This window comes from Odontesthes bonariensis, chromosome 3 (genome assembly GCF_027942865.1).
Source record: "Odontesthes bonariensis isolate fOdoBon6 chromosome 3, fOdoBon6.hap1, whole genome shotgun sequence".
Taxonomy (NCBI): domain Eukaryota; kingdom Metazoa; phylum Chordata; class Actinopteri; order Atheriniformes; family Atherinopsidae; genus Odontesthes; species Odontesthes bonariensis.
The window spans coordinates 2625199-2640639 of NC_134508.1; the positions used below are offsets into that span (position 1 = coordinate 2625199).

The 15441-nt window shown below is 46.1% G+C and overlaps 1 protein-coding gene across 1 annotated transcript in view; it reads left to right on the top strand.

Moving 5' to 3' along the window:
• Nucleotides 1-15441, top strand: part of pik3c2b (phosphatidylinositol-4-phosphate 3-kinase, catalytic subunit type 2 beta) — a 50225-nt gene that overhangs the window by 21806 nt on the left and 12978 nt on the right. Inside the window, exons 11-22 of the mRNA XM_075460097.1 lie at nucleotides 274-469; nucleotides 1357-1479; nucleotides 2292-2459; nucleotides 4232-4346; nucleotides 4800-4942; nucleotides 6300-6488; nucleotides 6616-6709; nucleotides 9437-9531; nucleotides 9739-9919; nucleotides 10037-10144; nucleotides 10285-10377; nucleotides 10471-10600. Of these exons, the coding sequence (XP_075316212.1) occupies nucleotides 274-469; nucleotides 1357-1479; nucleotides 2292-2459; nucleotides 4232-4346; nucleotides 4800-4942; nucleotides 6300-6488; nucleotides 6616-6709; nucleotides 9437-9531; nucleotides 9739-9919; nucleotides 10037-10144; nucleotides 10285-10377; nucleotides 10471-10600 (1635 nt within the window). The remainder of the gene's footprint in view (nucleotides 1-273; nucleotides 470-1356; nucleotides 1480-2291; nucleotides 2460-4231; nucleotides 4347-4799; nucleotides 4943-6299; nucleotides 6489-6615; nucleotides 6710-9436; nucleotides 9532-9738; nucleotides 9920-10036; nucleotides 10145-10284; nucleotides 10378-10470; nucleotides 10601-15441) is intronic.

Here is a 15441-nt window from a genome sequence, read left to right on the forward strand (position 1 = left end):
AGAGAACCGCTCTATGAGCACTTTACACATAGTCCTCACTTTTCTTAAAGTCCCCACTTTACACAAACTCTCTGGCTGCTGACGTAGACATTAGCTGTTAACGTGAGCGTGGTCCTTTAGACAGTTTTCAGTCTGAATAAGTTTTCAGTGACTGAGTTCATGTTTGTCCTGCAGCATCTCAGAGTTGAGACGAGTGTAATCCTGATTTGGAGGCTTTCACCTCAGTCGGTTGAGTGGTCTTAATGGCTCCTTTCTTATTTCACTGACTCACAGAGAGAGTGGTGGAGAGGCTGACGGCGGCCATCTTGGATCTGGTGGAGCTGTACTGCAGCACCTTCAACGCCAACTTTCACACGACGCCACAGAATCAGAGCTTTACGGCACCGGTCCAGGAGGCCGGCCTGGTTAACAACGTGCTGTCCTTCAATGTGTACGCCGCCCACCGCATCCCCATCACCTGGGCCGCCAGGTACGACCAAACAGCCACTCATTCAAACCGTGAAACTGAGGTCGTACTCGCTGTTTCTGACCTCACAGGCACATTTTCACAATCATTTATTTTTTTTAACCAGACTGTGTGAGTGAAATAACAGTAAAACTGCATCTACACCTCTATATGAAAGCCTGATGCTGCGTGTACACCAAGGGCGACCGACGCTACCTGGTAGCAGAGGTCGCTGGAGAAGCTTCGCTTGAGAATTCGCTTTGGCAGCTTTGTTCGCTCGTGACGTCACATTTAGAATGTTCAATTTTTAAAGGCCCGCGAAAAAGAACAAAGGAGGAAAGAGAGGGCAGGGACACGAATAAACGTGTTGTTATTTACAATTTGTTATACAAGATATACATACTAATGTATATATATACAAATGATGTAAAACTACATTAGGTACACCTGAGAAGAGCAGGAACAGCAGAGGCAGCTGTGACAAATGAAATAAATTCGAAATCAAATCCGAAATAGATCCGAAATAAAACTTAATTGCAGTGAGAAAGGTATGCGTGGGTTGTACAATATCTGGTGGGCGGACACCGTGGGGATTTAATTTTTCAGTAGCCATGTTTAAAGGACGTAGGAACTAGGAACCAAAGTTTACACGTCTGTTTCCGCGAACCCCTACAATCTGTGGATTGTCATTGGTTTTCGCCGAACCGCGTCATAGCTCATTACCATAATATTAGCTTGAGTTTAATCGCTGGATTCTGCTCTGGTCGCCCAGTTCGCTCACCCTCCATAGAGAAATAATGATTTCCGGCGCTCAGTTAGCGTAGGTCGCTCTTGGTGTACACAAGGCATGAGCCTTCCCCACTTCCCAATTCTACCAATCAATCTACCTGTTCTGCTCTCTCATTGGTCAGTTACGAGGGTTTCTTCCTGTCCTGCTCCTTGACTCATGGAGGGGCGGAGCTCTGCGCGCCACAGCACACCAGCAAACAGTCGGTCAGCAAGTACCTGTTTCACCTGGTGATGTGGGACCAGAGGTAAGCACCCGAGCCTCACCTGTCTGAGCTGTGACATCACAGCCTCACCTCAGTCAGGCGGTCAGTTCCACTCAAGTTTACCCGAAACAGTGGCTGTGTTCGAAACCGCATTCTGCATACTACATACTCATCGATCAGACAGTAGGCAGAGCGTTTACCCACAATGCATTTCGCTCCTGCCCGAGCCGAAATCAGCCGGCCTGAAGCTGATTTCTCTTAAGCTCTAAACTCTGTAAACTTTAGCAACATTTGAAACATTTTCAGGAGAGAAAGTAGTCGTTTAGATCCCCAACGTGTTGAAAACCTGACAAAATACCGGCTGTTTACCATTTTGTTCCCATGAATTCGGCGCTACTAAAGCTAGCTGCAGTGAGCAACGCACTTCCGGTTATTTTCACAAAATAAAATACCCGTTGCCTTTTATCATAGGGAAAGCCTTTACCATACAATTGGTGCTTTTGTTTTGAAAACAGGAAGTGAACCTACCCTCGTTGTAGCTAGCTTGAAACTGCCGTTTTGACAGGAAATGACGATCGGCGATGTTACGTTGCATCTTGGGTTGTTTGAGTATGAGTAGTAACCTCATGATGCATACCCAACATTTCGGAGAATCTAGTATGCATCCGGGAACTTAAAAAAGTTAAAGTTAGTATGAGTAGTAGGAGAAGTATGCGGTTTCGAACACAGACATTCTGTGATGTCAGCGGCTCATTAACAGGAAGATGAATGTTCTGTTTGTTTGGATCAGCTGTGGTCTAACTCCACCCCTTCCTCTTGACTCCGCCCCCTCCACTTGACCCCGCCCCCCTCAGGGTGTGTTTCCCCGTGCAGATCAACCAGCTGCCCCGGGAGTCTCAGCTGATGGTGACGCTGTACGCCAGCCCGCTGCCGCCCCCCGGAGGAGCCGAGGAGAAGGGGAAGCAGCGCCGCAGCATCGAGGCTCTGGGCTGGGTCACCATGCCGCTCTTCAACTTCAGACAGTGAGTCACATGATGATGATCTCACAGGAAGTCGTAACGCCACCATGATTTTGATAAGTTGTCAGAGGTCTTTGTCCCCCGGGGTCAGTCAGGCTCTGGCTGTGGGTCATGAAGCAGCTGAAATAGTCTATTTTAACTATTTTAAATTTACACGTTTAAATTAAAGTATGGCTGGGCGAGTTAACTCTCGCGTTCTTATCGCCAGTGTTCTACTCGTTAATTATTTAACGCCGATAAATATTTTATCGCGCATTAACGCAGGTTTCATTATTTATTTTATTTTGTAAGTCTGTTGCTCACAGGCATTTATTTTGTAAAAGTTTATTGCTCAGAGGCTTTTATTTTGTAAAAGTCTGTTGCTCACAGGCTTTTATTTTGTAAAAGTCTGTTGCTCACAGGCTTTTATTTTGTAAAAGTCTGTTGCTCACAGGCTTTTATTTTGTAAAAGTCTGCTGCTGTCTGCTGTGGAACAGGAAAAGAAAGTAATCGGCGGATCCACCAAACATGGAGAAGGGTACGGAACTTTTACTCGGCCATTTTCATTTTAAAGTTCTTCCAGACGGCGGAGTCGACAGAACCAAAGTCATCTGTAAACACTGCCAATATGCCGCCCATTGATTGGATGCGAGACTCTTTTTCACAGATGTTTATTAACGCCATATCAACACCGTAGAACTAAATGTTAAAAGTAAACAAAGTAAAAGACAATTTTAGTTGTTGTAATCATTAAAGAAATAGCATTCTCAGCATTGTCGCTGGTACCAATAAATAATCAAAGTAATGCTGGCCACTTTAGCCTTTAGCTTCTCAACCAACGGCAGAGTCATTCCCCAGAGGCAATCTTCAGGGTCAGAACTAGGATTCTTTAACTTCCACTTCTCCTCTGCATCACATTCACACAGTTACAGCAAACACCACGAAGCATGGAGTAATAAAATAAAGATAAACTAGCAGCTAACATCACCGCTACAGGTGTGAAGCTCACGGAGCTAACCGGCGCTACTTCCTGTTTTACTTGTTCCAACATAAAAGCACGTATTTCAAAATAAATGTTAAAAAAACTCCTGCATTCACTGCCAAGTTGAATTGTCTTCTCAGCGTAGTAGTTCCAGTCTAAAATATCACTTAAAGGCAAAACACACAACTGATAGCAGCAAGTCATTCAAGGAAACAGACAGTGGAGCGAGGCTTCTACATAAAAACTACAGAAAGATGCTGATGTTAAAAGTGTGTTTGCACAACAAATGTTATGGCACTTTCATTCATATGGCAGCACATTTAAAATAAAGCTAAATGCTAAAAGCTATACGCTACTTTTGGATTCATTTTTGGATTCTGCGTACAAATGCGATTAATCGTGATTAATCAGGGAAATCATGAGATTAATTAGATTAAACATTTTAATCGTTGCCCAGCCCTAAATTAAAGGTGACATATTAAGTAAAAACCCCTTCTTTATGTTCCTGGGAGCATATATTAGGGTGTCTGACGTTAGAAAAATGAAAGCTAAATAACTTGGATAAAAATAACTCGATGGTTCACAGTGTCAAATGATGTCACTTCCTCCCAGCAGCAGCTCACTTCCTGTTTTATAGAACTTGTTGAATTGGACTGAGTAAAACAAAGTTTGTGGAAGCTGTTTCTCTTCCTGAACTTGACATTTAGCCGTGGTTTCCTGTCACATGATCCAGAGGGACTTCCTGCTGTCAACAGGAAGTGTGTGTGGACTGATAGGTGTGTGTGTGTGTGTGTGTGTGTGTGTGTGTGTGCAGCGTCCTGACGTGTGGCAGGAAGTTACTGGGTCTCTGGCCTTCGACGCCGGGCAGGAGCGGAAACGCCCGAACGAGTTCTCCCAACTTCAGCCAGCCGGACAGCGTCATCCTGCAGGTGAGAGCCGCACCTGCGTCGGTAAAGCAGCGAGTCAGAGGTCATGTGAGCCTCAGCCAATCGGCTTTATCTCTGAATAAGTGACAAACAGAATATTTTAGATAAAAGTCGCATCAGAAACATTCTAATGAATGTTCAGAAACAGTGAATCACTGAATCTGAACGTTTAACTTTGTGACAGCCGTCCTTCTCACCTCTCTGTCTCACCCGTCCGTCTCACCCGTCCGTCTCACCTCTCTGTCTCACCCGTCCGTCTCACCCGTCCGTCTCACCCGTCCGTCTCACCCGTCCGTCTCACCTCTCTGTCTCGCCTGTCCGTCTCACCTGTCCGTCTCACCTGTCCGTCTCACCTCACCTGTCCGTCTCACCTGTCCGTCTCACCTGTCCGTCTCACCTGTCCGTCTCACCTCACCTGTCCGTCTCACCTGTCCGTCTCACCTGTCCGTCCCTCAGGTGGACTTCCCCTTGTCGTCCTTCGAGGTGCGCTTCAGCACGCCGCCTCCTGCAGACTTCTGTCCTCAGTACGACTTCAGCCGGCTGGACACCATCAGTCAGATCCAGCTGCGGGACGTTCTGCATAAGAATGCCTTCTTCTGGTCAGACACACACACACACCTGCACACACACACACCTGCACACACACACACCTGCACACACACACACACACACCTGCACACACACGTGCACACACACACCTGCACACACACACCTGCACACACACACCTGCACACACACCTGCACACACACACACACACACACACACCTGCACACACACACACCTGCACACACACCTGCACACACACCTGCACACACACCTGCACACACACCTGCACACACACACCTCCACACACACACACACACCTGCACACACACCTGCGCACACACCTGCACACACCGTAATGACATCACTTCTCTCTTATGTTGCCATAGCGACGCCTCTTCTTCATCCAATCATTCACAGTTTCAGACAAATTGGGGACATATTTACTCTGATTTTCGACCCCGTTTTTAATTGGACGAACAGGTCAATGCAGAGCTGTTACAGATGAGTTCCAGATGTGTTACAAATGTGTTACAGATGAGTTCCAGATGTGTTACAGATGTGTTACAGATGGTGGGTTACAGATGTGTTACAGATGTGTTACAGATGTGTTACAGATGATGGGTTACAGATGAGTTCCAGATGTGTTACAGATGTGTTACAGATGAGTTCCAGATGTTACAGATGTGTTACAGATGGTGGGTTACAGATGTGTTACAGATGTGTTACAGATGTGTTACAGATGATGGGTTACAGATGATGGGTTACAGATGAGTTACAGATGTGTTACAGATGTGTTACAGATGTTACAGATGTTACAGATGTGTTACAGATGGTGGGTTACAGATGAGTTACAGATGTGCTACAGATGTGTTACAGATGGTGGGTTACAGATGTGTTACAGATGTGTTACAGATGTGTTACAGATGGGTTACAGATGAGTTACAGATGTGTTACAGATGTTACAGATGTTACAGATGTGTTACAGATGGGCTACAGATGTGTTACAGATGATGGGTTACAGATGAGTTACAGATGTGCTACAGATGATGGGTTACAGATGAGTTACAGATGTGCTACAGATGATGGGTTACAGATGAGTTACAGATGTGCTACAGATGATGGGTTACAGATGAGTTACAAATGTGTTACAGTTGTGTTACAGATGTGTTACAGATGTGTTACAGATGTGTTACAGATGTGTTACAGATGGTGGGTTACAGATGAGTTACAGATGTGCTACAGATGTGTTACAGATGGTGGGTTACAGATGTGTTACAGATGTGTTACAGATGGTGGGTTACAGATGTGTTACAGATGGGTTACAGATGGGTTACAGATGAGTTACAGATGTGTTACAGATGGGTTACAGATTTGCTACAGATGTGTTACAGATGTTGGTGTCTCCTCAGGCTGACTGTGGAGGACAAGCGGCTGCTGTGGGAGAAGAAGGCGTTCTGTCAGGCGGAGAGCGCGGCGCTGCCTCTGGTCCTGGCCAGCGCCCCCTGCTGGCAGTGGGCGTGTCTGCCGGACATCTATGCGCTGCTCAGGCAGTGGGCGTGTCTGGGTCACCTGGACGCTCTGGGACTGCTGCACGCCTCGTACGTCTCGCCCTCACGTGATGAGATTAACTCAGAGTTCAGCGGATGACACCTGGTTGTTTATTTAAACCCTTAAGCTAACAGGTGAACAGGTGCGATCACCACGGCATCTTCCTGTGTGTTCCAGGTTTCCGGACCAGGAGCTGAGGAGGACGGCGGTCCAGTGGATGGACTCCATCTCAGACCCCGAGCTGCTGGACTTCCTGCCTCAGCTGGTGCAGGTAAGGCCCCAGAGGCCCTCTGCAGAGGGTTCCCTCACCTGTTCCCTCACCTTTTTCCTCACCTGAGCGCGCTCAGTTTGGAGAATGACACAACCGCCATTACAGCAACTCTTCACCATCTGAAGACGGTTTCATAACGAGTGGAACTGCATCACTCCTCCCATCAGATGGTTATTAAACTGAGGAAGGTTCTGGTCTTAATCCAGTAAGAAGTACATCAAATATTTATTTCTTTGAGGGGAAAACTAAGACTGAACGGATCCGTTTCTGTGAAGCTGCCATAACCCTAAAAGTCCTCTTAGTGTAAAACCCAAAGTAAACTGAGACCCGCTCCAGAACCACACGGTGTAAATATTTGGTTCTGGTCTCTTCTTAAAGCTAACTCTCTGAACTTTCTCTCAGACTGTCTGTCTGTTTTCAGAGTTCAAACATCTTTAACTCGGTAACACTCAGAGTCCTGTGGATGACTGCAGCTGTGAGCTGTTAGTTAGGAACTACAGTCGGACCACAGCCTGATATCTGAACCAGTGCTGGTCCAAATTTAACATCAACAGAAGAAAACCGGAGTATTTTAGACACATTTTTCTGAAAGTGTGTCCCGGGTGCCCTCCAAACCCTCTGGTTGGTTCTTGCAGCCTGTGGACACCACATGGAGCTCCTATTAGCTGTCAGTCAGAAGATGATTACCCAATCAGGAGCATTACCATGGAAACTGACTTATAGTGTTGCTGATTGTACCTGCAGGACTTTCCTCTTCAGTCCTGAATAATGAAACGGTTTTAAACCTAAATGTGATGGTCAGAGGTGGGTAGTAACGAGTTACATTTATTTGAGTAAGTTTTTGAAAACATTACACTTCTAGGAGTAGTTTTAAATCGCTATACTTTTTACTTTTACTTGAGTAGATGTGTGCAGCAGAAACTGTCCTCTTACTCCGCTACATTAGGCTACAATGAGCTGGTTACTTTTCTTCTTACCTCTTTGGTATTCTGCGCCTCATTATTTTTATCCCCCCGCGTACGCCTCATTTTAATGTTTTATTCTGACAGAGAGAGAGACTTCCGCCAAAGGCTCTACCACCTGACTGTGTTCCACCAATCAGACGCAGCCGTGCAGTCTGGTCACGTGACCGTACTCGATCTCAGCGGCGGGGCGGGTTAGCTTTAGCATTAGCAGTCGTAGCAAACAAACAAAGAAACAGATGAAAAATGTCAGAACCAACGGTGGGAAATGAAGACGCAGACGAGGCCTCATACTGAAAGCATGTTTACCTTACAAAGAGTGAGAAACAGCAGCTACATTATGTGTCTTCTGTGGCAACCAAAACAAACGCACATTTCAGCAGAAACTCAACATCTAACTTGAGGAAACATGTAGCGCTAAGTTTCCTAAACTCGTTTTTCCCCCATGGATAGGTGATGTTTTTTTTAGGTTACATATGGGTTACATATGTTTTAAACATTTCCTAAGTCTCTTTTATTCTTTACTGAAGTTCTTGAATTTACCTGGATTATTTTAATTTAAGCTATTTTGTAATTAATTAATTTATTTTAATTTATTTTATCGATTGGATGAACTCTAATTTGCCTAAAGATGATTATTTAGTATTTTTGTCTGTCTGATTGAATGCTTGTGTTAACAAATAAATCAGACGTTACTCAGTACTTGAGTAGTTTTTTCACCGAGCACTTTTTAACTCTTACTCAAGTAATTATTTGGATGACTACTTTTTACTTTTACTTGAGTCATATTATTCTAAAGTAACAGTACTTTTACTCGAGTACAATTTTTGGCTGCTCTGCCCACCTCTGGTGATGGTCCAACACTTTAACCAGGAACGCTCTCTTATCGCCATTCTGCCAAAGGTCCTTCCTCCCCGTCGCCTTTGGCCTCTGTCCAGCATCGACCCAATAACCTGCGTTTACATGTGTAAAACTTTCTGCTGTTACGCTGAGTTATGTTCACAGATAATTGGAATAAAAACTTTGTTTTTCACTAAAATCCCTGAATAATTATGGTTATTATTTAGGCCATAGTCGCGCTGCCTTGCTCTGTGTTGCTGGTAGCCAAAGTTGACCTTCTGACTCGAGTCTCTATGCAGATTTCTGACATACTTCAGAACCAGAACCCAGTGGTGTAGTGGTCCCTGGAGAAGTGGGTATACTCTCAATTTTGCCCCAATTTTTTAAGAAGTCCAGAAAAATGAACCGTTTTAGATCCAGTGACATGTAAAACTACTCTATTTAGTTTACCCAAAAATCTGTCAGTAGTATTTACTCACTATTACAAAACTATCATGACTTGATCAGGTGCAGTTTGTAGGATTTTCTGGTCACACAAGCAGCTTGCATGAATGTAAAATATATTCAATACGAGGCAAACATGGTGTTTCAGGTCACTTTTCAGCATTTATTTAAATAAAATACTTAAAATCTGAAGTTGACAATTCATCCTTGTTCATATTTCACCAAAAATCCTTCCCTTCCAAACATCAAAACCAATCAGATAAACTCAAAAGTGCACTGTCGTAACATTGAAACTAACTATTTACTTTTCAATAGCAGAACACTATTCCAGCATACTTTGTTAGATATACAGAATATAAATATAACTGAAAATATTGAATATTATTTTTTTTGGATGAATGTTATTTTAAATCACTCAACAAAATTTGGCAGAAGCCACCTGTAGGCCTCATGGTGACCCGTCTGTCTCTGTCCACCTCAGGCTCTAAAGTACGAGTGTTACCTGGACAGTTCTTTGGTTCGTTTCCTCCTTCGGAGAGCTGTTGGGGACGTTCGTATAGCTCACTACATCTTCTGGTGAGAAACACACACACACACACACTCAGACGGGTGAGTTATGGTCAGTTCTGGATCCAGTTTGAACCTGAGTGGCGTTCTGATCCAACTTTCTCCTGATCTGTTTGGCATCTTATTGATAATCTCAGAATAATGTTGGACTGATGCCTCCTCAGCTCTTAAACAGTGTATCAGAGTTCAGACAGACGTTTGCTGTGTGCACATCAGGTTGCTGAAGGACAACCTGCAGGACAGCCAGTTCAGCGCTCGCTACCAGCACCTGCTCGCCGCCCTGCTGTGCTGCGTGGGGCGGAGTCTGCGGGACGAGTTCGACCGGCAGTGCTGGCTCGTCTCCATCCTCACCAAGGTGGCTCAGAAAGTCCGCGACGCCACGCCGTCTAGCAGACAGGTGAGGAGGCGGCCCTGACGTGTCACATGACTGCCACGGAGAAACGCGTCTGACAGGAAGTTTCAAACTGTGTGTGTGTGTGTGTGTGTGTGTGTGTGTGTGTGTGTGTGTGTGCAGGTTGTTCTGAGGGAGGGTCTGGAGGAGATGAAGCAGTTCTTCTCTGTGAACAGCAGCTGCAGACTCCCTCTGAACCCGGCGCTGCTCGTCACAGGAATCAACATCCAGGTAGAAACACACCTGCAGAAACACACCTGCAGAACATCCAGAACCCATTCTGATATGATCGAGACCAGAACTGGTCCTGTTCAGGGTCACTTTGGATCCTCTGATCGGTCAGTCTGAGGCATCTCTTTTTTTTTTTACAGTCGTGCTCATTTTTCAACTCCAATGCCGTCCCTCTGAAGCTGTCCTTCCATAACCTGGACCCCCTGGGAGAAAACATCAACGTCATCTTCAAGGTAAGACTGCGCACACCTGAGCACCTGACAGTCCTGACACAGGTGATCTAACAGCCGGCGACCTGTGTGTGCTGACGTCTGCGTCTCCGTCAGTCAGGAGACGACCTGAGGCAGGACATGCTGACCCTGCAGATGATCCGCATCATGAACAAGATCTGGATCCAGGAGGGCCTGGACATGAGGATGGTCATCTTCAAATGTTTCTCCACGGGCAGAGGACGAGGTGAGGACGCACAGGTGTATACCTGCGAGACAGGTGTTGGTCAGGTGGAGAGACGTTTCATAGGTGAACGCCTGTATACACGCAAGAATGTTTGTGTTTACTGCTGTCAAGTGTGAGGTGTGACTGATGTTCCCTGTATTCAGGTGTGACTGACAGGTCTGTTACCTGTTCTCAGGTGTGACTGACAGGTGTGTTACCTGTTCTCAGGTGTGACTAACAGGTGTGTTACCTGTTCTCAATGTGACTAACAGGTGTGTTACCTGTTCTCAGGTGTGACTAACAGGTGTGTTACCTGTTCTCCGGTGTGACTAACAGGTGTGTTACCTGTTCTCAGGTGTGACTAACAGGTGTGTTACCTGTTCTCAGGTGTGACTAACAGGTGTGTTACCTGTTCTCAGGTGTGACTAACATGTGTGTTCCCTGTATTCAGGTGTAACTGACAGGTGTGTTACCTGTTCTCAGGTGTGACTGACAGGTGTGTTACCTGTTCTCAGGTGTGACTTACAGGTGTGTTACCTGTTCTCCGGTGTGACTAACAGGTGTGTTACCTGTTCTCAGGTGTGACTGACAGGTGTGTTACCTGTTCTCAGGTGTGACTAACAGGTGTGTTACCTGTTCTCAGGTGTGACTAACATGTGTGTTCCCTGTATTCAGGTGTAACTGACAGGTGTGTTACCTGTTCTCAGGTGCGACTGACAGGTGTGTTACCTGTTCTCAGGTGTGACTAACATGTGTGTTACCTGTTCTCAGGTGTGACTAACATGTGTGTTCCCTGTATTCAGGTGTAACTGACAGGTGTGTTACCTGTTCTCAGGTGCGACTGACAGGTGTGTTACCTGTTCTCAGGTGTGACTAACATGTGTGTTACCTGTTCTCAGGTGTGACTAACATGTGTGTTCCCTGTATTCAGGTGTGACTGACATGTGTGTTACCTGTTCTCAGGTGTGACTGACAGGTGTGTTACCTGTTCTCAGGTGTGACTAACATGTGTGTTACCTGTTCTCAGGTGTGACTTACAGGTGTGTTACCTGTTCTCAGGTGTGACTGACAGGTGTGTTACCTGTTCTCAGGTGTGACTTACAGGTGTGTTACCTGTTCTCAGGTGTGACTTACAGGTGTGTTACCTGTTCTCAGGTGTGACTGACAGGTGTGTTACCTGTTCTCAGGTGTGACTTACAGGTGTGTTACCTGTTCTCCGGTGTGACTAACAGGTGTGTTACCTGTTCTCAGGTGTGACTAACAGGTGTGTTACCTGTTCTCAGGTGTGACTAACAGGTGTGTTACCTGTTCTCAGGTGTGACTAACATGTGTGTTACCTGTTCTCAGGTGTGACTAACATGTGTGTTCCCTGTATTCAGGTGTGACTGACATGTGTGTTACCTGTTCTCAGGTGTGACTGACAGGTGTGTTACCTGTTCTCAGGTGTGACTAACATGTGTGTTACCTGTTCTCAGGTGTGACTTACAGGTGTGTTACCTGTTCTCAGGTGTGACTGACAGGTGTGTTACCTGTTCTCAGGTGTGACTTACAGGTGTGTTACCTGTTCTCAGGTGTGACTTACAGGTGTGTTACCTGTTCTCAGGTGTGACTGACAGGTGTGTTACCTGTTCTCCGGTGTGACTAACAGGTGTGTTACCTGTTCTCAGGTGTGACTAACAGGTGTGTTACCTGTTCTCAGGTGTGACTAACAGGTGTGTTACCTGTTCTCAGGTGTGACTAACATGTGTGTTCCCTGTATTCAGGTGTAACTGACAGGTGTGTTACCTGTTCTCAGGTGTGACTGACAGGTGTGTTACCTGTTCTCAGGTGTGACTAACATGTGTGTTACCTGTTCTCAGGTGTGACTAACATGTGTGTTCCCTGTATTCAGGTGTGACTGACATGTGTGTTACCTGTTCTCAGGTGTGACTGACAGGTGTGTTACCTGTTCTCAGGTGTGACTAACATGTGTGTTACCTGTTCTCCGGTGTGACTAACAGGTGTGTTACCTGTTCTCAGGTGTGACTAACAGGTGTGTTACCTGTTCTCAGGTGTGACTAACAGGTGTGTTACCTGTTCTCAGGTGTGACTAACATGTGTGTTCCCTGTATTCAGGTGTGACTGACAGGTCTGTTACCTGTTCTCAGGTGTGACTTACAGGTGTGTTACCTGTTCTCCGGTGTGACTAACAGGTGTGTTACCTGTTCTCAGGTGTGACTAACAGGTGTGTTACCTGTTCTCAGGTGTGACTAACATGTGTGTTCCCTGTATTCAGGTGTAACTGACAGGTGTGTTACCTGTTCTCAGGTGTGACTGACAGGTGTGTTACCTGTTCTCAGGTGTGACTAACATGTGTGTTCCCTGTATTCAGGTGTGACTGACATGTGTGTTACCTGTTCTCAGGTGTGACTGACAGGTGTGTTACCTGTTCTCAGGTGTGACTAACATGTGTGTTACCTGTTCTCAGGTGTGACTTACAGGTGTGTTACCTGTTCTCAGGTGTGACTGACAGGTGTGTTACCTGTTCTCAGGTGTGACTTACAGGTGTGTTACCTGTTCTCAGGTGTGACTTACAGGTGTGTTACCTGTTCTCAGGTGTGACTGACAGGTGTGTTACCTGTTCTCAGGTGTGACTAACAGGTGTGTTACTTGTTCTCAGGTGTGACTAACAGGTGTGTTACCTGTTCTCAGGTGTGACTAACAGGTGTGTTACCTGCTCTCAGGTGTGACTAAAGCTGGGCATACACTGTGCGATTTTTTTCAATCGCGTGATTCAGCTGCTGCTCATACTGTACGAGTGAATCGCAAGGGTTAAAACGTCACAGCTCACGATTCCTGTTCTCACACTGTACGACCCGATGGTCTGATGCGATCTGGCTGCTCACACTACACGACACGTCGGACTCGGTCGCCGGTCGCTGCCATGCTGTTCTGTTGTCTTCTTTTTCTTCTGTTGACAATTTTCTCTTCCGTGCCTATGTTTGCGCATGCGTAGTGTGACAGAATGAGGTCAATCGGCTCGTCCAGCTGCTTCAACTGTGCGAGAGCCTCACGAGGAGCGACCAGGATTTCAAACAAGTTTGATTTTCATCCGATCGATCGGGAGGTGGTCGGGAGGGCTTAATCGTTTGTCGTTACCCCATGTATACTACACGATGCGAGACGCACGATTGAGCCAAAACTCTGCCCGATCTCCAAAATAGTCGCACGAGTAAAAATCTTGTCGAAATCGGGCCAGAAATCGCACAGTGTATGCCCAGCTTTACAGGTGTGTTACCTGTTCTCAGGTGTGACTAACATGTGTGTTCCCTGTATTCAGGTGTAACTGACAGGTGTGTTACCTGTTCTCAGGTGTGACTTACAGGTGTGTTACCTGTTCTCAGGTGTGACTGACAGGTGTGTTACCTGTTCTCAGGTGTGACTAACAGGTGTGTTACCTGTTCTCAGGTGTGACTGACAGGTGTGTTACCTGTTCTCAGGTGTGACTAACATGTGTGTTACCTGTTCTCAGGTGTGACTAACATGTGTGTTACCTGTTCTCAGGTGTGACTAACAGGTGTGTTACCTGTTCTCAGGTGTGACTAACAGGTGTGTTACCTGTTCTCAGGTGTGACTGACAGGTGTGTTACCTGTTCTCAGGTGTGACTAACATGTGTGTTACCTGTTCTCAGGTGTGACTAACAGGTGTGTTACCTGTTCTCAGGTGTGACTGACAGGTGTGTTACCTGTTCTCAGGTGTGACTGACAGGTGTGTTACCTGTTCTCAGGTGTGACTAACAGGTGTGTTACCTGTTCTCAGGTGTGACTAACAGGTGTGTTCCCTGTATTCAGGTGTGACTGACAGGTGTGTTACCTGTTCTCAGGTGTGACTGACAGGTGTGTTACCTGTTCTCAGGTGTGACTGACAGGTGTGTTACCTGTTCTCAGGTGTGACGTACAGGTGTGTTACCTGTTCTCAGGTGTGACTAACATGTGTGTTACCTGTTCTCAGGTGTGACTTACAGGTGTGTTACCTGTTCTCAGGTGTGACTAACAGGTGTGTTACCTGTTCTCAGGTGTGACTTACAGGTTAGAGCCTGGCTCGGGCCGGATTTTTCTGTCCGAGCCCGGCCCTCAACCGACAGAAAAGTTCTCAAATCCGACCCGAGCCCGAGATTAATTAAAATATTTGTGTCCGAGCCCGCCGGAAGCCCGAGACCAGTGACCAACTCAAGACGGCGCACCCTAATCAGTAAATACACATTGGTGACAGCGCACCATTATCCACCATAATCAATTATAAAACATACACATTAATGGCGGTGCACCATAACAAATGCACAAGCACTCTTCAGTTCTCCAGAAGCTATTTTTCTTTTAATGTCCTATAGCGCTTCCAGCCAACTGAGCTCGGCTGCACTGATCGCACGTGTTTAATGTAAAGTTGTTCGAATGTTCGATATGCGTGCGTGCGCACCGAGCATGCACAGACCACAGATGCACACAGATGCATGCTGCACGGCATGAGGCACGAATAGCCTACCAACATTTTCATTTATGCATATTCAATTATTTATGTTTATCACAAAAACTGACGTTTGCAATGAACTGAAACCTGTCCTCTGGCTGTTTATAATTTTCACGATGTCTGCTTGCTTTCGAGCCCGACCCGAGTCCGACAAGACATTCTAATTTTTTGTCCGAGTCCGACCCGGCCCGTCGGGCTTCGGTCGGGTTGCCATACTCTATTACAGGTGTGTTATCTGTTCTCAGGTGTGACTTACAGGTGTGTTACCTGTTCTCAGGTGTGACTGACAGGTGTGTTACCTGTTCTCAGGTGTGACTGACAGGTGTGTTACCTGTTCTCAGGTGTGACTGACAGG